Source organism: Lissotriton helveticus, unplaced genomic scaffold (assembly GCF_964261635.1).
Source record: "Lissotriton helveticus unplaced genomic scaffold, aLisHel1.1 SCAFFOLD_463, whole genome shotgun sequence".
In the NCBI taxonomy this organism is placed as follows: domain Eukaryota; kingdom Metazoa; phylum Chordata; class Amphibia; order Caudata; family Salamandridae; genus Lissotriton; species Lissotriton helveticus.
Window position 1 is genome coordinate 79,615 of NW_027612061.1, and position 24,272 is coordinate 103,886.

The following is a 24,272-nucleotide window of genomic DNA, read 5'->3' on the forward strand; positions in this document are numbered from 1 at the left end:
GGTTGTTTGCCTATGTAAGGGCAAAAGAAGGGTCTGTGGTACTGAAAATTCTGGACCCGTGTCATAAACATCGTCGTATCATAACGATTTTGGTATCAGAAGACCGAAAATGACGAGTATGCTATATACAAGTGTTTTCGGCGTATTCGAGTGACAAGATCACCCTGAAATCAGAGATTCCGTCCTGAACCCTCAGGTTCCATTTTGTGTACAGCAGCCATTTTGTGATTGCCCTCACATAGGCCGATGACTAAGGCCAAAAGGAGTCTTAAGGACACGTACACCTTTGCTGACTTTTGTGTGACCTGGGCAAGCTGACTCCACTGCCCGAAGCCAAACCTGTTCAGCCAGTTCCTTTCCCAGTGGCCGCTCGAGATTAGAATCAAGGCACAGCATACCATAAACCCTTCATTGCACACAACTATGTCTAATCTTACTCACACCTGTCTCTGTTCTTTACTTTATGGCTTGCTTTACGAGGAGGAGGTGCCCGATTTTATTAGGAGTCCGTCGATATCTGATGAAAAATGTTGGGCCTTGCCGGGTAATTGATTGTGGGCTGGACAAACTGAAAATGGGCTTGTCATCATGAATCTGCTTTTTCTTTGTCGTGAAAATATGTGAATGGTCAACTGTAAATAAGGAATGTTTTGCCTGAAGCATAATATTTTGTATAAAAAGGGTTGGCTGACTTAGTAAGTTTGAGCAGTCTCCTGAGAATATACACCGTGTTGTCCTTCTAGGATACCTGTTACTGGCTGCAGCCAATAAATTTGATCTTTGAAGTCACCAAGAAGACTCTGCGTTTCTGTGGTCTTAAACAGGAGAACTCGAAGTCTTTGGGTGTGTCCCCTGGCACCGCTGGGTTCTGGAAAACCCAGTACCTCAAGAGACACCATTCGCACACACTGCCTTCTTGAGGAGAACAAGGGATCCGTGGGGTCCAAAAGAATAGAATGGGATGCAATGAAGGTGGTAATGAGGGGACATTGTATTGAGACCTCATGGGGTTGGTGAGGCCCTCCTTCCTCCGCAGAGTGTCAGGTTGAAAGCTCACCTGCAGGTGGCCCAGTTGGAGATGATAACAGTGGTCGAGGCATGGATGCCACTGACTGACCTTCATGGTCAGTATAGAGAAGAGTAATGCCATCTTTTTTTTTTTTTAAACCTTTATTTTTTGATTTTGCAACATGGAAGAAAACAATCCCCCCCCTAAACTTGGCATCGTTCATCAAGCAGGTGTATACAATACGGCACCCTCATTATGGCACTAAATGGTACAGTGAGTACAGTACAGGCTGTATTTGTAAGGATCATGATAACCACAGCAATAACGTGAAATACTGTCAAGGAACAGGCAATGCACCTACATTGGCGTGGGTCCAACCTCCCCATTCCCTCCCCTCTCCCTCTCAGACCCCGAGTCTCCTGAAGAAAACAGTTCAGCACTCGTGCCATCTGAATCGCTGTGAGACATCTCCGAGGCACACATAACTCTCCATGCAAGGAGATCGCCCTGCAACTTCACATCCCTGTAGGACCTCTGCATATGCGTCTCCTCAGCCAGTGACCATTCCCTTACATCTCTACGCCATGCTGACAACTCCGGCGCTCTTCGCCCCATCCAGGTGATCGCCACTCTACGCCTCGCCAGCACCAACATTAATTGCAAAAGTTTGTAGGAAAGGTTCCTCTTTTTGGGTTTAGGGACCAGGGCTAGTGGGCAGTGAAGCGGGCTCAGATCAATCCAAAGGCCGGTTACGGCCCGGATACGAACTACCACCCCCCTCCAGAAGCTACCAACCAAAGGGCAGTCCCAGGCCAGGTGCAGAAATCCCACCCCCTCCATCCCACACCTGGGGCAGTTGTCCTCCCTATCTCCTGAAATACGCCTTAAGGACAGCGGGGTCAAGTAGGTGCGGTGCATGAAGTTAAAGTGTGTCAATTTGAATCTCGCATTGCAGGACACTCTGCGGGTAAGACTCCCTATGCGCTTGCGCTGTCCCGGGGTCAGGGCGATACCCAGGTCCAACTCCCAGGCGTCCCAGGAAGGCGGAACTGGCGGAATCGAGTCCTGTCTCATGGCCGAATATAGCAGAGAGATCAACCTACGCCCTCTCCCGCAAGAGAGGAGGATGTTCAGGGTTTGGGACAGCGGGGGTGCCTCCGGAAAGTGGGGCCACGTGTCTCTCGCTACCTCCTGAAGGCCCCGGTAGTGCAAATATTGTCCTTCCCCCAGGCCAAAGGTTTCCATGGCCTGCTCAAAGGACACGAAGATCTCATTGGGGTAAAGGTCCGCCAGAGTCTCACAGCCTCCCATTTTCCAAGCCCTAAAGGACATGTGTTCCACCATATCCACTACCGGGGCTAGGATCCACACCGGCAACTCCCTATGAAAGGGGGCTCGCCGCAGTATTTTTTCCACGAACCGCTGCCAAACTGCAGCCGCGTGGCGTACCACGTATGGTAGGTCCGCATCAGCTCCCCGTCCTCGCATCAGCACCACCCGCAATACCTGCTCGTTAGCCCTGCCGGCCAACAGACTCAACTCCCAGCTGTCCCCATCTGCGAACCACCGTGCCGCAGGCAACAAGTGCGCCGCATAGTAGTATAAGTCAAATCTAGGTGCCTCCAGCCCCCCCCTCCTCCCATGTTCGGACCACGGTGTGGAGGGCGACTCGGCTGCGCCGTCCCGCCCACAGCAATGACGTGAGCAGCGTGTTAAGTGTGCTAAAGACTCGCGAAGGGAGTGGACACAGGGAATTCTGGAGGACATAGAGCGTCCTGGGGAGTATCACCATCTTTGCAACGGCCAATCTCCCCATAAGAGATAATGGCAAGGAGTTCCAGAAAGTGACCGATTGCTGCAAGGACCGAATAACTCGGTCAATATTGCGGGCCAACCCCTGTGCATCCGTAGGTGTTACCTGGATGCCGAGATACCAGAACGCCTCTTGTTCCCATCTCAACCCGAGATTCGGCAGGTCCGTCAGTGGCCTGCCGCCGTAGCCCGCCAAAGGGAAAATCAGGGACTTCCCACAGTTGATTCTCAGTCCCGAGGCTGTGCCAAATCGATCCAAGTGCTGTAGGAGGACCGGCACCGACTCCCGCGGGGACATTTAATAGAAGAGGGCGTCATCCGCATATAAAGAGATCACATTGCTTGTGTCGCCCACTTCGATGCCCCATCGCGCCATGTCCGCCCGGACCTGGACTGCCAGGGGCTCGATTGCCAGGGTGAAAAGAAGCGGCGAGAGGGTACATACCTGGCGTGTGCCCCGGCCCAAGAGCCATTCTTCCGAACGTGCTGCACCCAGCCGCACTCTGGCTCGGGGGGCTTTGTACAAGATGCGGATCCACCGGCAGAAGCCGGGGCCCATCCCCACCATCCGGAGGACCTCCAAAAGGTACCCCCAGTCCACGGTGTTGAAGGCTTTAGTGATGTCGATCGATACCAGGACCATTTGGTCCTCTCTCTCTCGTACCTCGTGGATGATGTGGTTCAGTCGTCTCAAATTCATGGCGGTGTTGCGGCCAGGGATAAACCCACATTAATCAGGGTGTACCAGGTGCGCCATGTGCGGCGCCAACTGGGCAGCCAGAAGCTTAGTCAGGACCTTCACATCGGTATTTCTCATGGTGATGGGCCGATATGCCGCAGGGTCTCCACCATCCCCTCCCGGTTTCAGGATCATGCAGATCTCCCCCTGATTCATAATGGGCGGAAGTGCCTCCCGTTCAAATGCCTCCAGGTACACCTGCAAGAGGGGTGGGGCAAGGACGTCCGCAAATGCTTGGTAGAATTCGGAGGGCTAACCATCCCCTCCCGAGGAATTAGCCCTCGGCAGGCCAGCCATTGCCACTTTCACCTCCAGGAGCGTTAAAACCGCATCCAATTCCTCCGCATCTTCTCGTGGGAGTGCCTGTAGGGTAAGACCCTGGAGATAAGGGAGGAAGGAGTCCCCCGTGATCGTGGGATCCGCAGCATATACTGTCTGCAGATGGGAGCTCAGGACCCGAAGGATACCCGCCTCTGAGTGCACCATTCCTGTGGGGCCTCTCAGGGCCACGACCTTCTCTGGGGCAAACTCACGCCGGAGGATCCAAGCCAACAGTCGGTCCGATTTGTCCACTTCCCGATGGAGGCGCTGCCGGTACTGGCCTAGTGTGTATTTGTCTAGGCGAGTAAGTATATCATGGACACTCATGGGAGCCGTCCGTTCCGACTCCTGATCCAGGTCGTTGGGGTCTGGCAGGGTTTGCAAATGTAGGAGTGCATCTTCCGCATCCCGCAATTCCCGAAGGAGCTGCTTCCGAACTCCATAGGTGAGGGCCATACACTCACCCGAACAACCGCCTTCAGGGCATCCCACTGGTGGAGTAGGCGAGATCCTCACCACCCCAGTTCAAGTCAAGGTAATTCGTGAGGGCAGTCTCCACATGGTCCTTCCCCACCTGGTCCTGCAACAGATCTATCGGCATCCTCCGTTCCGACTCCTGATCCAGGTCGTTGGGGTCTGGCAGGGTTTGCAAATGTAGGAGTGCATCTTCCGCATCCCGCAATTCCCGAAGGAGCTGCTTCCGAACTCCATAGGTGAGGGCCATACACTCACCCGAACAACCGCCTTCAGGGCATCCCACTGGTGGAGTAGGCGAGATCCTCACCACCCCAGTTCAAGTCAAGGTAATTCGTGAGGGCAGTCTCCACATGGTCCTTCCCCACCTGGTCCTGCAACAGATCTATCGGCATCCTCCAAGTGTGAGGGCGTGAGGGCTGGTTCTCCCACTGTGCAACGCACGTTACTGGAGAGTGATCGGACATAAAACGGGCCTGATGGGTGACCGTTAAAGAGAGAGAAGCGTCCACATTGGCCGCCAGTACCCTGTCCAGTCTACTATGTGTATTATGGGTGGGGGAGAAACACGTAAATAATTTTTGAGTCGGGTTGCCCAGGTGTCACACATCGCTGAATCCCAGGTTCTGCATCACCTCTCTGAGTCGCGCTGTCATGCGCGGTTTTGTCCTTGCGCGAGGGGGCGCCCTATCTAATACAGGGTCCAACACACAATTAAAGTTCCCAAACCAGAGCAGTGGGCCCTCCAGATCGGATACAAGGACCTCCTGTAGGTGCAAAAAGAAGTCAGGGTCGTCTACATTAGGTGCGTATGAATTTAAAATGGAGAGTTCCCTCCCGTCTAGTTTCACCCGCAAGAGCAGGTACCTGCCATTGATATCCGCCTCCACATATTGGACAGCACACGGGACCCCCGGGGCCACCCAAATTAGGACCCCTCTAGCATACGTTGAGAATGAACAGTGAAACACCTGACCCCTCCACTTTTTTGCCAGCTTTTGGGCCCCCTCCTCATCTAGGTGGGTCTCCTGTAGACACGCAATAGAGATCCCGTGTCTCCGGAGGAAGTATAGAACCCTATGCCGCTTGGTACAAGTGCCTAGGCCCCTCACATTCCAGCTTAAAAACTTGTGTGCCATGCGTGGTGATAGTGCCCATCCGGGCGAACAGCCTTACATCTTGTGACCCACCATTCCCGTGCCCGAACTGAAATACACCTGATGCCTGTAACATTCCCCCCAACTGAACCCCCCTCAACCCCAACCACCCCCTACCCACGAGCAATATTACTGCAACAAGTAAACACGCTAATATGCCCTTCCCCTGCCGGTGCCAGGACGTACACAGCATTCCCAAATACCCAAACAGTGAAATCCCTCTCAAAAACACCCCCCAACCCGAATCCCCCCAGGCCGCCCTCCAGGACATGAAAACAACCTCCACCTCAGTGTTAGTGAAAATGGAGATCCTCATTAGCACTGTTCCCCGTCCCCGAACCCGACCCCCGCCCCCCCCCCCACCCGCGTCCCGCAGATCCAGATCTCAGCTTTAGGCAGTGTCCCCTCCCCCATCATAACCCTCTTACTGTCCAGGCAGAGTCCAGTCTCTTGTCCAGGGTTTTTAGAAAAGAGTCAGGAGCCAAGCTGCTCCTCAGGACAAACCATCCGGCTGCTGCCCCTGTGCTCCAGCCGTCTCCGGGACCGTTGCACTGGTCGGAGATATCTCCTCCGCAGATGGCAATAATGTATCAGGTACCAGGATCTCCTCAGGAGAAGCAGGGTGCAACTCTGTTGGTACGTCTTCTCTTACTGTGACTTGGTTACTCTCCACACTCTCATCCTCTCGGGATCCTGGGCGCCGTCTCCGGCTATGCCTCCTCTGCGGTCTGGTCCCCCACGAGCTCCGAGCCCTAGCTCGCTCACCAGGAGGGAGGTTATCTCCCCAGATCTCGAGCCACTCCCACACATCCGCCGGAGCCTCGAAGAAGTGAGCCTTTACCTGGGAGAGAACCTTGAGTTTCGCCGGGTATAGTAGCATATACTGAAGATGCAACTCCCTGATCTTTTGTTTAACTGCCAGAAAGGACTTGCGCTATTCCTGGACTAGCTGCGTATAGTCCGGGAAGATGGACACCCTCGCATTCTCAAAGGTAAGGTCCTTAACTTCCCTCGCCGCTCGTAGAATGCGATCCCTGTCACGGTAGTTCACAATTTTTGCGATGAGGGCCCGAGGAGGGGCACCGGGTTTCGGAGGCGGGACCAAGGCTCTATGCGCCCTCTCTATTACAAAAACATCCGACAGGCCCTCAGGGCACAACACCATATGAATCCATTGCTCTAGGAAGTGTTCCGGGTGGCCCGCCTCTGCTCGTTCTGGAATACCCAGCACGCGGATGTTACTGCAGCGCGCCCTCCCCTCGGCATCCTCCGCTCTCCACTCCAGGGCCTTCGTCGCGGCCGAGAGTTGAGAGTCCGATTTCTTGAGAGACGCCACCTCTCCCTGCAGTTGGGTGATGTTCCGTTCCGCAGTTGTGACTTTGTCGGCTACCTTGCGCAGGTCAGTCCGCAACAGGTTCACGTCGACGGACACAGTCTCAATCTGACGCTCCAAAGCCGAGTGGGAACCCTGTATCGCTTTCAGTAACTCCGCCCGTGATGGCTCCTCGGGCGCTGGACCCCCCTCCTCCTGACCCGACTGGCGAGTGAGTCTCTGTGGTATACTGGGTGATGGTGTTGGGCTGGACCGCCCGGGGCATTCTATCCATGCGCATCATGAAGTACGAGGGATCTAATCTCTAGATCGTCGGCAGCCCCTTATACAGTCTAGGCACCAGGGCACCAGGCCCACTAGATCCTCCGTCCAGGCACGTCCCAGCTATGGCACTGTTATATATCTAGCCAAAAGGGCCCTGCGGGGGTGTGTCCCAGGATCCAGTGTACTACAGGGAGAGAGGAGGCTAGGTTCAGACACCTGTTCCAGTCTTGAGTGGGGTTATGTGTGGGCATCCCGGCATCCTCCCATCACCAGCTGCTGCAGAGCTGCCCCCCTGAGGGTACCCCCTCCGAGCCACTGTACCTCCAGACGCTGTATTTCAGATCCAGTGCCCCAGCGTTCTTAGAGATGTCTTGTGGGCGCGTGACCTCCTAGCACCAGGAGAAAAATTTTCCAGGGGTCCAGAACACCGCACCCAGCCCGGTCTCCACTAGCCCTGCCTCCGGGCAATCGGGACTCAGGCCTCCCTCCACTCAGTGTCCACCTATATGGTACCCCTAAAGAGGGGGCTCCGGCAAGTGGTTGAGGGGTCCTTCCTGCTGCAGGCGCAATGGGCCAGTTCAAAGTTCGGGCCCCACACTCATGCGGCCCTGTCCCGATGTGGACAGGTCATCCTCTTACCCCCAAGCCAGGGCCCAATGCGGATCGACGGGTCGGGTCTCCATGTGGCGCTGGCCGCGTGCAGTGCGACACTCCAGTCGCCGCCGAGATCTCCGGGGGGCGGCGGTCCCTCCGCACCAAGCACCACGACCAGGCACAGGCCACCACGACCACCAGCACCGGCAGGCCGTGACTCCGCCTCCCGGACCAGTCTGTGTAGTATTTCTGGCCCCCGCTGTCGCCTCTGCCGTTGCCAGGCCTCCCGGATGGCAATGGGGGTTCCCCGGTCAGTCTGCTGCTCTGTCACTTTTAGGCCCGATCCCGGCCTCGAGTGGCAGCCCCCCACACCAGGCACCCGACCAGACGCAGGCCGCCACAGCGACCAGCACTGGCGGGCCGTTCTCCACCTCCCGAGCCGGCCGGTGCGGCAGTCCAGGATCCCTCTCTCACCTCCACCTCTACAGGGCCCCCCGGATGACAGTGGGGGTCTCCCGGCGATTCCGCTGCTCCGCCTCGGCTAGGCCCGATCCCCGGCCTCGATTACTTGCGGCTACCGCTACCACCACAGCCGGCCATTAAGACCGGTCCTCCAAGGCGCCCCGTGTCTCCGTGGTCGCTACGCCGCTCCGGCGCCCAATTAACTGCTGGGGGGGCCCGATGGCAATGGGTCCCCCCGTGTCTGGAAACGCCGGACGTCGGGTCAGGCCGCGATCCCCGGTCTCAATTTCCAAGCCGGCGGCGGCAAAACAGTAGGTCCAAGCTCGGCAGCGAACCAGACACCCACAGCTTCCAAAGCGGGACCGGAGGAGCACAGGACGGTCCGGGTCCGGGGTAGCACCGTAGGAGTGTCTTAGGTGGGCTGACAGGATCTTTTATTCAGGATTTTAGTGGCGGCCGGCAGGGAGCCGAAGGAGCTCACGTTCTGTCGGACATGCTGCTTGGGCCCACCAATGCCATCTTAATAATATTGATTAGAAGGCCTCTCTGCCTCGCATATGCAGACGGTACCATGCTGGGGTGTACTCGAGGGTGGCTGCTGAGATCAGCAGTCCCTAGAACTCTTATGGGGGCAATTCATACTCCAGCAGGCAACACTGTAAACACACATGCGGTCATAAATGAGATCTTTGTCCAGTATTATGAGGCACTGTATTCTCCGCCCACGGGCTCTCTCAGACCGCATTCTAGACTATATTCGTGGGGTTACCCTCCCACGCAGGATGCCTCTGCAATTCCAAGAGTTGGAAAAACCTCTACAAATAGAGGAGATACAGGCAGCGATATGTCGTATGGTCTGTAACAAGGTTCTGGGAATGGACGGGTTTCCTGTGGAATACTATGCTACATTCAGAGCAACTCTAGCCCCAATGTTACTTGCAGTTTCCCAGGAGGCACATCAACAGGGAATTCTGCGTGATTCCTTACAAGAGGCCATCAGAGTATTGTTGCCCACGCTTGGCAGGGATCCCTTAGAGGAGGGCTCTTATCGCCCATTATCAATGCTCAACATTGATTATAAAAGTTTAAGCAAGGTGCTTGCAAATAGCTTGCTTCCACTGCTTCGGTTCCTGGTCCACCCTGAATATGTGGGTTTATCTCCCAAAGGACAAACTACTATAACACACGTCGGTTGTGTCACATTATGGGAAAGGTGGAGGGATACGCAGAACTTCCAATAATGGTCTCCTTTGATTTTGAGAATGCATTTGACATCTTAAGGGTGTTGTATATGCTGTTGGAGTTGGAGGCCCTGGGGATGGACCTGAGTTCATCGGTTGGGTCGGATTGCTCTACATGCCGCGAGCCAGGGTGATAACGAGACCCCAGATATCACGTCAGTTTGAGAACAGCAAAGGCACCCACCAGGGCTGCTCCCTATTGTTGGAATGGGTGAATATGATGTCAATGAATACCATGATATGTGCAGGCCCGACAGCAGCAATACCAATAAATGCAATATCAGTGCATGCCATAACTTGTGACGGCATGATCATGCCAATACCCATCAATGCAATATCAATATGTGTCATAACCTGTACCCGCACAATAGCACCAACACCGGCAATGATGATATCAATGTATGTAAGAATCCATGCAAAAATGAGGATACCTTTAACAGTAAGAACAATGTCATTGTACGTTACGACCTAAGCTAACATAACTGTGTCAACACCAGTAAGAACAATGTAAATGTATGCTATGACAACTGTATGCACAATGTTAAGGATGTCAATACAAATTATACTAGTGACTGTCATTTTATTTCCAGGAGTTGTAATGAACTCAGCTCATTTATCTCGGATTCCCCCAAGGTGACCTCCCCAACAACCCTGAGTCAGAGATAAGTGGTTAGACAACTCCTATGACCCACCCCCATGCCTATCGAATATCAGGTCACAGGTGGGGTCTCGCTTAACTTAAAGACATATGTGCACAAAGAGAAAACCCTAATCGATCCCACAGATAGAGGGCTGCACCACAAACAGGTCTGAGGAAATTGGCCCCAATAAAACACGTTTGGCCAAAGGTTTGTGCTCTTCAAAATGACCACAAAGTTAGATACTAAATGTAGAAAACCAATCAGGACACAACATACACACCACAGGTAGTGATCACACGCTCCTCGTGCTGGACATCGGGACACATACACACTGGACCACACTACCTCTCTAAAAGTGGTGTCTATTTAGATATTTCAGCAGCCACTGTTGGAGGGAGGTGTGGGGGCACTTGACATCAAGGTATAATTTGTGGCCGCACTGATAGAGTGGCCCGTGCGTTAACTGATAGGCGACATATTAGAGAAGAGCAGAGCAATTCAGGAAGAGCTGGGTGATGTTTGAGTGTTGTACTGGCTGCTGACGCCTGGGGGCCTGTCCAGGAAACTGGGCAGACTGGGGCGTGTTGCCAAACTCTGCTGGTATTGGTATATCCAGCCTGACACAGGCAGATGCCTTAAGCCCCGCAGTTACTGCTGTGAAGCGTTCCAGGGATGAGAGTCCTGCTGGTAGTGCATGACTCAACACCGTGGCAAGAAGTGGGAGTGTCCCACAGAGGTGACTAATATAAACAAGGCACTGGGGGGCTGATCTCTTTCTCGCTATAATGCACTTATTTTGTAAGTCGGGAACACCTGGGCAGTGGAACAAGAGGAACCACCATCAAACTATAAGATACAGTGTACCCTAACACATGGATTGGGCAGAAGGGCAGTCACGTTGCTCTACACATCTCTGCAGGCTGCTGATGCTGACCACGCAGTACTCAGTAATCCCCGATGGGAGGAGTGCTTTGGGGGGCATTGACAGTTAAACAGTGGGTGATGGCAGTGGAACACGTGAAGAGCGTTTTTATGTAATGCCCTCCTGAAGTTTACGCAGTTTAATTACTTACATCAAACCTACTTTACACTGCAACGACTCCACAAGATGTTCCCAGGGGTGGCCCGCTGTGCCCATGCTCTGGACCTCAGAAGCGACTTTACACATGGTGTGGGATTGTCCGACACTAGCACAGGTATTGGTGCAGGGGGAAACATCCTTTACCACGCGGATTTTAATCCGCAAGGCTTTAACAACGCGTCCATTACAACGCAAGTCGTAACCATGACTTGCGCTGGAGGGCGCTAGAGGATTAAGAAGAGTATATTTACTATTCCAACACCTTCCCTAGTGTCCACGGGGACTGGTGTTAGAATAGTAAATTATACTATTCTCAATCCGCGCCCCCAACACAAGTCGTGGTAACGACTTGCGTTGTAAGGGACGCGTTGTTAAAGCACGCGTTGTGACGGTACGCGTCGTACCATCACACATCCTGGTGCAGGTGATGGAACATATTTTGGCAGTAACTGATGTGCACTTATCTCCCGATCCTCTGCCGTGCTCGCAAGAGTTTGCAAAATGGACGAAACAAGTGGTACATAAATGGTCTGTAGCTGAGGCTGACCCCATGTCTTATGGTCTGCAGCTCCGAGGGGGAGGTGGTGCTGCCAGGCTCTGGGATACTTAAGTGTTTAAACTACTTGATAAATTAGACACCGCTGCGTAATGGTTGGTTTTGTGAGATGGCTCGGCGTCGATGCTGACCTTGACTGAGAACTTTGTTGTGGGACCTAAGAACCAGGTCTGTCTCCATGCCCCCTGTTTGGTGTTTTCTTGGGCCTGCTGTTCTGCGTGCACTGCGCTTCCCATCCCCCCTCACACAGATGCTCCTGCGATACACCCTGGGCCTCATTTATGAAGCCCTTGCACATTCTGAACGTCACTTTTTGTGACATTCCGTGGCGCAGAAGCCTGCTCCATATTTACTAGGCAGCACTAAGCCATGGATGAAACACACCAAACACTAAATGAAACTGGTAGACTTGGCCACTGCTCCATTTAAATGTCTGATTGCAATGTCCTGGAAGGCAGCGCAGCCTCCCTCAGTGGAAAGCTGCCTCCGAGTGGCACATAAATGGGCAGTAGCGGAGGCTGATGGCATGTCTCTTGACCTGCAGCTCCAACGGGGATGGTGGACCTGCAAGGCTCTGGGATACTTAAGTGCTTAAACTCCTTGACAAATAAGACACCCCTGCGGAATGGTTGGTTTTGTGAGATGGCTCTGCGTCGATGCTAGCCTCGACTGTGCACTTCGTTGGGAGACCTAGGAGACCTGGTCTGTCTCCACGCCCCATTGGGTGCTTTCTAGGGCCAGATGTTCTGTGTGCACTGCGCTTTGCATCCTCCCTCGCACAGATGCTCCTGCGATACACCCTTTTCTTACAGTGATCATGTTATTGTTCTTCTGTTCCCGCCCACAAGGACCTAATCTGTTTTTGGCATTTTTTGTTATTATAATCATCATTTTCTATTTTTGGCATCACCCTGATGGTGCGTTAACGACTTCGTTAAATCCATTTGCTATATTGTTTTAACAACACGTTTCCATGTACACTAATTCCACTTCTATATTGCTCGCTGATATATCGAATACTACTGTTTCCAGTGTGAACTCAAATGCTGATATATTTATTGATATATATATGATCTGCTGTTTGTGATATAACGAAATGGCAATAAATAAAAACATAAAAAATCATTACCTTTTCAAAATGCTTAATTAAATAGCTCACTTTTCACCCTAACATGAGGTTGGCGCAGATAAAAATATGTAGTGTCCTTCACTGGGAGAAAAGTAAGCGCTGTAGAACAGAAAGAAGTGTTTTCACTCTTCTGAGAAAGTTTGTTTCTTTCAAATTCCCACAGATTTTGCTTCTCATTATGTTGCACATTTGTATTCAGCTTTTTTACATTTTGCTCCTCTGTCTCCATATGTTAATAACTGTCACTGGGATTGGTTGATGTCCTGCATCGCCCATAATAGAAAAAATGCATAAATATAAAACAACTCATCTTCATATTGAGATGGATTATTGACATGTATGTGACTGTAACAACTGTTTGTATATGTGCTGCACTTGGCCCTTTTTGCGGGGTCAACCCTAAACTTTTTCCTTCCTCCTAGCCTTTTCTCCGACATGGTGTTGGTGGTTTTAGGCCTCTGAGCACTTTAGGACTGCTGTCCAGTGTAAAGTGCATGTGCTCTCCGTGTTACATTTGGTACGATTGGTCTACACCTGTTTTGCATATTTAACTAACTTACCTGTCAGTCCCATGTAAAGTGGTATCTCATATTCCCTGGGCTAGTAAATTAAATGCTACTGGTGTACTTGCAGTGCTGATTGCGCCATTCAACAAAGTATCCTTGTAAACCTATCTCAGGTCTCTGCCATTGCAGGGCCTGTGCGCGCAGTGTCACTGCCGCTGTGGCACCTAAAGTGTGTGCCATGTCTGTGACCCCCCTTTTCCTGCAAATCTGCCACCCCAAAGGTAGGCCCTAGCTAGCCCTATGGGCAGGGTGCATTGTAGGTAAAAGATAGGACATGTACCAAAAGTGTGTGACATGTCCTGGTAGCGACAAACAGACATTTTGGTTTCTCACTACTGTGGGGCTGCCCTCCCATAGGAATGCATTGGGGATTCCCTGATAAGTGCTTCAGTGGTAATTCCTGATATTAGAGGAGCATCATGCTCAAGTTTAGTATATTTGGAATTGTAATAATAAATGCTACGCAATGGTGTGCGCAGATTTATTATGCCTATTTCAGAAATGACACTTTCAGAAGTTGGCATTTCTGTGTGCTATGTGTCTGCCTGCCTCATGTGAATTGCATGTCTGGTTTTTGAGTGACTGGGGCTGGGTGGTGTGTGTGGCGCCAGGAGCGGCAAGGTGAGTCAGCACTAGGCTGAATGGGACATCTGCATTGGGAGTAGTGGGAGGAGTAATCCCCTGACCCTGAATAGGTCTGTGCCTAGCCTGTACAATGCTGGCTCCGCTCCCTGTGGTGTGTCTGATCACTGACCCCCCACCTGACAAAGGGGAAGAGGAGCCTGGTAAACAAAGTGCTCCAATTCCCCCCTGAACCAGATTTTGCTGGTTCCCCCAAACCCTGCATTGCAGACAAAGGAGAGAGGTAGTATAAGTATAGGGATTGTGACCCCATGATTGGGTGCTTGTGCTTGTTCCTGAACCTGCTGGGGCGTGCTGCTGCTGGGGACCAGGAGGAACCGCCATGAGGGCTTGCCTCCCCGGGCACAGCATTGCCTCCTGGATCTCTCAGGACTTTGGCTGTTGGAGCTGTGACTCCTAGCGCCTCGTGAGTGCTATATTTTAATTTCCAAAAGAAGAGGAATGCATGGGTTTCGCAACTCAGCTGCCCATGGAGGAGGAAATCCTGAGCATAGGGATTCCCCCATGTTGCCAATGAGGCGGGAACCCACCCCGCTCTTATGCCTCAATTATCTTTATTTACAGCGTGTGACCAACCCGCGTTGATGAGTTTATATTTGCCTTAGAGGTGCCCACTTCGCATTGAGGAGTTTATATTTGCCTCGCGGGTGCCCACCCCATTTATTTACTTTGCGGGTGCCCACACTGCATATGGAAATCTCCAGGGGGCTGCCGCGATCGAGTGTGGCAACCCGGAAGCCAGGCAGGCTGCCTGGTGGTGGGAGGGGCCTGACGCACACCGCCGGAAGTGAGCAGGGCTCCCGTGAGCTAAGGGAAGTCCGCGTATGTCGCAGAGGAACCCCGGTGCCTGTCCCCAGTCCAGGGGAGGTCGGAGAAGATCCAAGTGCTGGACCAGCGAAGTCAGGAGAGAGAGTCCCTGAGGAGTGGGGGCTCTCCTGAGCATGCGTTCCGAGACAAGAGGAGCCCAGAGAGTCCCGGTGAGTGGGAGCTCCATATGCACATTGTTGGTGCCTGGCCGCTCCAACGTTGGGGGCAATTTTGGTTAGTTAAGAGTCTCAGAGGGCTCCGGTGAGTTGGTGCCGATCGAGGCACATGGTCGGTGCTTTTTGGCCACAGTTGCCCCGCTTGACAGTGGGCAGCTGCAGCGATTGGGCATACTTGTTTAGTTAGAGTTCCAGTGGGGCTCGTCAGGCACAGTTAGTGCCAGTGTATATTCTTCATCACAACTGCACGGCAATTAGCGGCATCTGCAACGTTTACGCTATTAGTTCTTTGGGGTTATTTTGGGTGAGATACACTCCTCTGCTCCATCGCGATTGAGCACTTGTGAACTCTGCTGCATTGGCAGCCCAAGCCCTGGCATTATGGACATAGAGCATTTGAGCCCTCTGAAAAGGCCAGTTGGCCAGGGGGACTGTGTTAGGTTGTTAGGGCGCAAGGCCCTAATATGATTTATGTGGTGCGCAGGAAATGTGGTTTATGGACCCTGATTTATGCCTCTAATGTGGTTTATGTATGAGGTAATTTGCATACTGTGGTTTATGATTGTGAGGTTATGCTCTACTGTGATTTATGCCCCTAATGTGATTTATGATTAGGAGGTCATGGTCTAATATGTTTAGGCTTATGAGGTTGGCGCATAATGTATTTTACGCCTGATTTGATATGGTGCATAGTATGATTTGTGTTGCAGTATATAATGCTGAGTACAGTATTTGTCAGTAATTACTTGTTGTGTTCTACGTTTATTATTGGTTCTACATTTACTATTTTCACTTTGTGATGGTTCTGACAGTGGCCCAATTGGCCCTGTCGTGTATATATAATCCCCTGTAAATATTGCCTAGTGCCAGTTGGCACAGTGTATATTGTGTGATTACTATTCTAATGTGTTTATCCACGACTCCGTCGTCGTCTTCCTAATCTGCCTCGACCTCCGTCTCGGGCGGGGAGATTTGAAGATGATGGCTCTGGTCCTCCTCTTCTCGGTCGCCGAAGATGTTTTCTGGATCCGGGGCCGCTTGTCTGGCCTCAAGGCGCACCGCGCGCCGAAGCTTGAGTGTCTTCTTTGACCTGAATTTTGCGCAGGCCCTGCAGTTGTCTTCGTTATGGTCTGGTGAAAGGCATTTGTTACAGACCGGGTGCACGTCGATATGTGGGTATTTGGACCCACAGAGCGGACAGTACTTAAACGGACTCCGCTCCATGCTGGAAAGTTGCGTCGTGTCGCGATGAGAAGGCCTCGATGTCCGAAGAGTGCAAGCACTCCGTTGATTCCGACTCCAAGAGACGGAAGAACTCAAGACCGTGCGCAAACAATACCGACGCAAAGAATACAAGGCCTTTTGGCCGTAAAAAGTTAGTTTTTCTCGGTTCCGACAGAGAGACGTCGAGACCGCATCCGAACCCAATGGCGGAAAAAAACAATCTGGGGATGGAGCCGATGCCCATGCGCACTGTAGTCCAGGGGAGGAGCCACCTATCTCAGGATACTTCGAAGACTCTTCCAGGACAACAATGTGCGATCATCCGGACCCAACACTAGGCGGCGATCTAATGCTAAGATATGCTAAGATATGAATTTAGCAGCCCACATGCCTCGAACTTTCATATGTAACCTTGTGTGGAGTTCCTTTTGTGGTGTGCCTAGTATGTTGCTGCTGTGTGTGTGTTGCACAAACGCTTTACACATTGCCACTGAGATAAGCCTGACTGCTCAGGCCAAGCTACCAAGGGGGTGAGCAGGGGTTATCTTCAGTGTGTAACTCCCTTGCCCTGACTAGAGAGGTGGTTCCTGCCTGGCTTAGGCGCAAGCCCTAGCCAACCAGAATCCAATTTCTAACATTATTGTATTGAGCTCTCAGCATAAAAGGCGACTGTATAAAAATATTTGTCTGTATTTTGTGTGCCTGTCGGGGTGCATGGCGTCACTGTGCATTGACCATGCCAGGAGGTCATGTGTGTTCTACCGACACATGTAATACTGCACATAAAATATGAATAATTCATTTCCTTCTTTTGTTGTATTTACCAAACAGTATCTCACCTTCAGGAGTTCCCACGCTGGTGCCTCACACTTCATTTCTATCTCCATTATCAGGGCATTGAGAGAGGTGATTTGATTGGAAAGTTTGGTGATATTTGCATTTTCTACCATGGTGATTTTCTTCTCCATCTCCTCTAGTTTTGCATGCAGTGTTTGTTTATTTTCTTTTAGGAGATGCTGCAGTTTTTCAAACTCAGATTCAATTTTCTGCTTCTCAGTTCTTAACTTGTCCTGTCAGGAGCAAAGAAAAGATGGTTAGATATTAAAAAGCTTTCTACTGAAGGTGCAGCTACAGGGACGGGTACGCTCAGCACGTCCACCAACTCCACGAGAACCATAACCCCACTGAGAAGGTAAATGAGACCTAACTTACTATAAACTGAAAGAGCAAAGGTTTCGGTAAAATTTGCAGTGTAAGCAATATAGTGTCTGCCCGTGTGAACTCTTTCAGACATAAGTCATTGAACTGATCGACGCAGCAGCCAGTAAGGAGATTGATGTTAAAGGGAAGCTGTGCATGAATAATGCCTCGGTCCATATTGCATACTGGGGTCTATAAACATTAGACCTCCTAGGGAGGGAAGAAGGCACCAGAGGGGTGCTGGAACTTTTTTGGGACTGTACATAACATTCCTGTAATTATAAATTTACTGAACTATGTGGTATTTCATTTTGCTGTGAATTTAAAGGACTCTCTTTGTAACTAGAAATAAGCACTGGGCTAGACATAACATTACTGTGTTGGTTGATTGACTGGTTAGTCCTGAGTGCTTGCCCCACCCGGTTACCTCCCTAAGAAGACTGACTGCTCAACCTCGCTACCCTGAGAGTCAAGTACAGAACGGGATGTCCTTGGCCCAGCTTGCCGGGGCACAGTCAGAACCCTGAAGCTGGTGAGCAGAGCTATGATCTGATGACCAAAGTTTTGCAGCAATGAAAGGGTCACTCAGCTGTCAATACTATTGGGCGTATAACATCAAGTAAAATAACAACTACTACAGAATGAAGGGTGTACACTAGGAAAAACACTTCCCAAAAACTCTGAGAGGGACTATCAGATACCACCAAAATATTTATATTGAAACTCTCTTTAACTTGACCGCTGTAGTCCCTATGATGAACACTTAAATGTCACGACCAAGATAAGGCCTAATGCAGCCACCTCCTCTGTCTGAGTGGTGATAAATGTGCCGAGGGTGCTTCCATATTACAGGCCTTCCTTTTCTTCCAGTCTAAGGCAGGGCCATGTGCATTAGTTCTACTGGGGAGTTCCGTTCAGCTATGCCCTGTCCCTCTAAGAGCAGTTTAATGCAGGCATAACATATAACACTTCAAACTATGCTCAATTTATGAGACTTTCAGATGAATGTTGTAGTGAGTACTGAGTTGATCAGCTAATGTCTGAAGTCAGTGGCTTAGAGAATACTGGGCGCATGTCGTTTTGAGGATTAGATATGCATTTGTCCTGAAGAAGGGTATGCACATGTCCCGAAACGTGTCCAGACTATAAGGTATTTGGGGCCATATGTAGGTGGCCCAAATACCGGTCGGAAATGTTGAAATTCGTTAAATTGCACCTTTACCAACCGGTATATAGGCATGCGCGATGTAGGGAAGGATTCGGTAATAAGGAATCAGTAAATACCGATTCCTTATTACCGATTTCAAAATTACTGAATCTGAATTACCGATTCCTAATTTACCGAATCGGTAAATAAGAAACGGTAAAAACGATAAAAGAGATGTAGGAAAATTCGGTAATACCGAATTTCATTAAATTCGGTATTTAGGAGTCGGTAATTAACACTGACTGAAAGCAGGTGGTAATCAGCTACAGTGTATATAAGCAGTCCCAAAACGCAACAGTGTGATCACTATGGCACCTTTCTATGTGATTCCAAGGTGGCGACGGCTACAGGCAGCAGGAGTGAGGATCTGGAGATGGGAGGAGCGTGTTTACAGACAGCGCATCAGACTCTTCCAACTGACTGAGGCTGAGATCCATGAAAGTTACAGGCTACACCCCCACACCATCCTGGACTTGATAAGGGACCTGCACCCACTCCTGGAGCACCCAACACCAAGGGCGCACGCCATACCACCACATGTGCAGGTGCTCTGTAGCCTACACCTACTTGCCTCTTGCAGTTACCAGGGGGTAATAGCTGCGGTAGGTGGGGTGTCAAAGAGTTGCCTGTCCCCTTTGTTTAAGAAGTTCCTGGATGCCATGATGCAGAGAATGCATCACTACATTAGCTTCCCAAACACACAGGCGGAACTGCTGAAAACCAAGACAGACTTTTACCAAATGGCACAGTTCCCACATGTCATAGGGTGTATTGATGGCACACACATTCCAATCTGCCCACCTGCAGCCACTGAGTATATCTACAGGAACAGAAAGTCCACACACTCCATAAATGTGCAGGTAATCAGCGATGCTGCCGACATAATCAATAACATCATGGCCAAATTTCCTGGGAGCACCCACGACTCATACATCTTTCAGAACAGTGGGATCTACACACGCCTGGCTGCGGGAGAATTCAGAGAAGGATACCTGCTAGGTAAATCACTGTTACACACCCTGATAGTGTGTTTTGGTTTATGTAACTAATGGCACTTTCTTTCTCACCTAGGCGATAGCGCATATGCCATGCGCCAATTTATCCTCACTCCCTACCTAAACCCATCAACCCAGAGTCAGATAAGATACAATGTGGCACACAAATCAACACACAACGTTGTGGAGCGCACGTTTGGACTATTGAAAAGCAGGTTCCGTTGCCTCCACAAAAGCGGAGGCGCAAGTCAGTACACCCATCATCTGCTGCAAAATCATTGCAACCTGTGCTATGCTGCACAAACTTGCCACTAAGAAAGGAACAGAAGATGAATTAACTGACTCGGAGGACGATGATGATGAATTTGCACAGCTAGAGCCCAACGCAGCAGGAGTGGCGCCAGCACCAGATGGGAGACAAAGACGGGCAGAGATCACACGCAACTATTTTTAAGTAAGTAAGGAAACACAGCCAGTTGTTGTATGTAAATTACGTAGTTTTAATATTAGGGCACTACGTCACTACACAAAGGGCTCAACTTACCAGTTCAAATTGTGACAACCCCAAGAGGATGTCATGGGTTACTTCACCCAATCAAGTGCCCAAAGTGTGGGCTGCATCAGCATCTGCGGCCACGCACAACACTGCTGGATGCCATCAGCAGACTGTCTTCACTGCCAGTGGATCCAGTGCCAGCCCCATGCCGTCTGCTGCTCCTCCGGGTGTCAGTTGCAGGGGCGGTAATGCTGCTGCGACTGGTCGTCTCCTCACTGTCCCCCCCATCAACAGCACCAGTATTGGCAGACTGAGTTGTCATCAGCACTTCAAGTGCAGTTGTTACTTTGACCAGCCCCCTAGAGACATCACGGCTGCAGTGTGCCAGCCCCTCCTGCATGGCCACGGAGTGCCTGCAGAGCAGAGAAGTGGCTGTTGCTAGGCGGTTCACTGCCTTTGTATGGTGTTCCATCTACTGCCTCTCCCTGCGCCGTGCCATCCTGTCCTCCTCAAGTTTCCTGCACAGCAGCGACACTGACTGGAACATGTCCCTCATGCCCTCAGCCAGTGTGGAGGTCATAGTGCTGATGCCCTTCTCAATGTTAACCATGTTGGTGTTCAGGTGTTTCATTTGCCGCTTTACAGACTGTATTGCCTTCCCTTGTAGCCGCTGCACCTTGACCATGTTTGCCTCCAGCACTGTGAAGACACCCTGCTCCACACCCTGTGAAGGTGGACTGGTTTCCCGAGCCCTGCGGTGTCTGGCACCTGTGTGTGCACTCACTGAGGTGGGCTGCGACCATGCATTACTGTCATCCACTGGCACAGTTGAGATTTCTCCCCCCCTGGTGTCTTCCAAGGATGACTCAATCTCCTGGACTGTGGCAACTACATGCCTCCTGGGTCTTTCAACTGCTTGTGGTGTTGCTGCCGGTGATGCTAGCAGTAGTGGTGATGCTGGCCATGGTAGGGATGCTAGCAGTGGTGGTGACACTGGCATTGGTGGTGATGCTGGCATTGGTGGTGACGCTGGCATTGGTGGTGATGCTGGTGGTGGTGGTGTGGTGTGTCCTGCACTTGCACTGGCCTCCTCTGATCTTTCCTTCCGGGGTGCCCTCCCAGCCTTGTCTTGAGCAGACCTGCGCGATATCTCGCCTGTAGACAGAAATTGTACATTCGCTCAGTAGTCCGGCAGCCCTGCATAGCAATAATAACATTTCATTTCTGGCACACTATCTTAATGTCCTTGGCTTGCTTTCACTGATGTGTGTCACATGCCTTGTTGTTCAGTGTGATGACTGTCATGTAACGTGTTTCATTGACTACATCTCCCATAATGCATTGCTGGTGTTCACGAAAACCTGTACTAGAGTGGGATTCACACAGCCCCATTGGGGAATGGGGATAGGGAAGGGGGGGGGTGCAGATTGGTGTGCATGCTTCTTACCTTGTTTGGTGGCAGCTCTGGCTGAGCTGTCTGCATCCCCGCAGACATTTTCTGGCTCTATGGTGGACTCCACAAGCTGCTCAAGTGCAGTCAGGGCACCTTCCTCCTCCGGTCTGGCCAGCTTGTTTTTTGATCTCCGCCATCTTCTTTTTGGTGATGCTCCTGATGTCCGTTTTTTCAGTACTTCAATGTCCCGGGGGTTCACTCCTATGGCATTCACTTGTGCCTGAATTCCCAGCCAGATCTTCGTTTTTTCAGATTCAGCCACTTGCAGGGACTGCTTCCCAAACAACTCGGTATGTTGTTTTACCACCTCCTCAACCAGGACCTGTAGCTCACTTGCGCTGAATTTCAGCTTCCTCTTCCTTTCCCCTCCTTCTTTGTCTGTGTCCTTGCTAGCCATTGTGCAGGTTTTGCAGCAAAAGTTCACACAGTGGCTCAGTTGTTCTCCTCTGCACTCCCAGACTCTCCAGAAGGTTCTGATTCAGTGCACCTGCATGGGTGTGGCCACTTCCTGGTTAAGAGGTAGGGTGGATGCACAGGATTGGCTGATTCCTCAATTGCTGCTGTTTTGAAATTCTGATTCGGTGTTTACCGATTCGGTATTTTCCGAATCGGTAATACAGATTCGGTAATACCGATGGGTATTGTAGATTATTTTTTCCGATTTTTACCGATTCAGTAAAAATTTGCGAATTTTTACCTACATCACAAATACTGATTTCTTAATACCGAATCGGTAAAATTTGGTATTAGGAATTCGGAATTTGGAAATTACCTACATATGGCCCTTGGTTTCTAATATCTTAACTATTCATGGATTTAAAATCACAATAAATATTTGTTTTCTTTAATCAGAAGATAGTCCCCTGGAGAGTGAGCAATTTATGAGTGGGAAAACTATCGAGATGTCAGTTTCCCTTTGTAAACAGATTTGTCAGATGTCTTGGGGCTGCATATACCATCTACATGGCTAGATCATAGGTTACCATATCCACTCCCAAGCAAGAAATTCAACTCAGTGGTAGAGTCTGTCCGATGGATGAATAGATAACTCAAGATCCATGCTGTTGGGGTGGAAAAGTCCTCGTGTGGTGAGAGACGTGTACCCCTGCCCTCAGTGCCCAAATGTTGTCTGGATCCCCAAGGCTGATTGTTTGTCACAGGCAAAAACGGATCATACGTGTGCACCATGACACAGGCCTGTCTCATGGAGTGCAGGGTCTTGTTGGACTGGGGAAAGCGCCGAAAATGCTGCCCTCATAGTGGTGGAAGGCTGCCGCCTTCACTAGGAATTAAGCCGCACACGCGTGGTGGTGACAGTATACTGTGTAGTGATCAGTAGTAGTAGTGAACAGTTTTTTTTTACCCTATGTCACTTGAGTGAGGCCTACAGGCTCACTCACCTTTTTAAAAGTTCTGCTGCTGTGTGCTGAACTCACCCCTGGCCTACATCAGTTTGATGTGGAAGTTTATGCGTGATGGAAACATGTGCTGAGTGCGTGTGTGCTCACAAGGAATACACTTCACAAAGGGTGAAGTGTGGTACAGTGCGCACATGGTAAATTTGTGTGCTGGCAGTGTGTGTTTTTAAAATAACATACTCTGATACAGCACAGAGAGACTGCAGTACTGAACAGTGTGCGCCGGCTCAGTGAGTGTGCTGCATGTGGGTATGCTGGTGGTAGCATAATACATGAGGATAACAGTATTGAGCAATGTGTGTGCTGTGGATGTACATTGAGTGCAGAAGGGTCTGCACTGGTGCATTACATGGAGGACCTTGGGGTCCATTTTGGGGAGCCTAAGCAGCCTGGTGCTAACACGAGGAGTAGAGGAATCCACCAGACAGAGTTGTGCATTGCTGCATTCCCATAAGCTGGGTGGGACATGTACTGGAGGGCTCTTTAATTCAGTGACAGATCACAAGGGAGGAGCCTAGACACCTCTCAGTAAGAGAGAGGTAGGGCTGTTAGGGAAATCATAAAGAGTGGGGCTGAAGGCTAAAGATTAACCCTTTGATGCACATAACACCACTGAGGTTGACATCCAGGTGTGAACTCTGTCACTCCCATGCATCTTGTTGTGGGTCAATCAGCTTTGAACTCCTGCCTGCTGTGACAGGCTTCTTCAGGAGGAAGAAGAAAGGGGAGAGATGTCCATTTCAAAGAAGCAGAGCCCCAACATAAATCTTCACAGACCCAGACACTAAATTACAATTTATATCTGGAAAAGGACTATAAGTAGGGGGGTCTGAGACATATGGGCTGCGTGTGCAGGGGTAGCACTGCAAGACTTCGGGTGCCCAAGCCTGCTAGTCTTTCTGCTGGGTAAGGGATATTCCCCAGGGATAAGAAGATCACCTGCCCTGGAGCCTGGAGCAGCACTGCCTGCCTGCTCGCCAAGACCGGTCTGCCTGCTCCCTGCTCCAATCGAGCCGTAGCCAGTGTGCTGGACTTAGTAGGTGACCGCGTGTGCAAGGAGGGGCTGCTGTGAACTGAACTTGGGAGCGCAGTGGGAGAAACCAGCTTTCTGCACTGATCAGGCCATGATCTGTGTACCAGAGTGTACCAGAGTGAATTGGTGACCCCAAATGCCAGGAGGGGCTGCCGTAGAGTCAAATAAGGAGTGCACCGTGAGAAACCCACTCCCGCAACAATCGAGCCATCGCCTGTGGGCCGGATTGCCTTGGCGACCTC

General features: G+C 50.9%; 1 protein-coding gene across 1 annotated transcript in view; it reads right to left on the minus strand.

The window, feature by feature from the left end:
• The window catches only part of LOC144807626 (E3 ubiquitin-protein ligase TRIM39-like), a 272,702-nt gene that overhangs the window by 69,731 nt on the left and 178,699 nt on the right, over nucleotides 1–24,272 (minus strand). Inside the window, exon 3 of the mRNA XM_078673250.1 lies at nucleotides 17,068–17,298. Within this exon, the coding sequence (XP_078529376.1) occupies nucleotides 17,068–17,298 (231 nt within the window). The remainder of the gene's footprint in view (nucleotides 1–17,067; nucleotides 17,299–24,272) is intronic.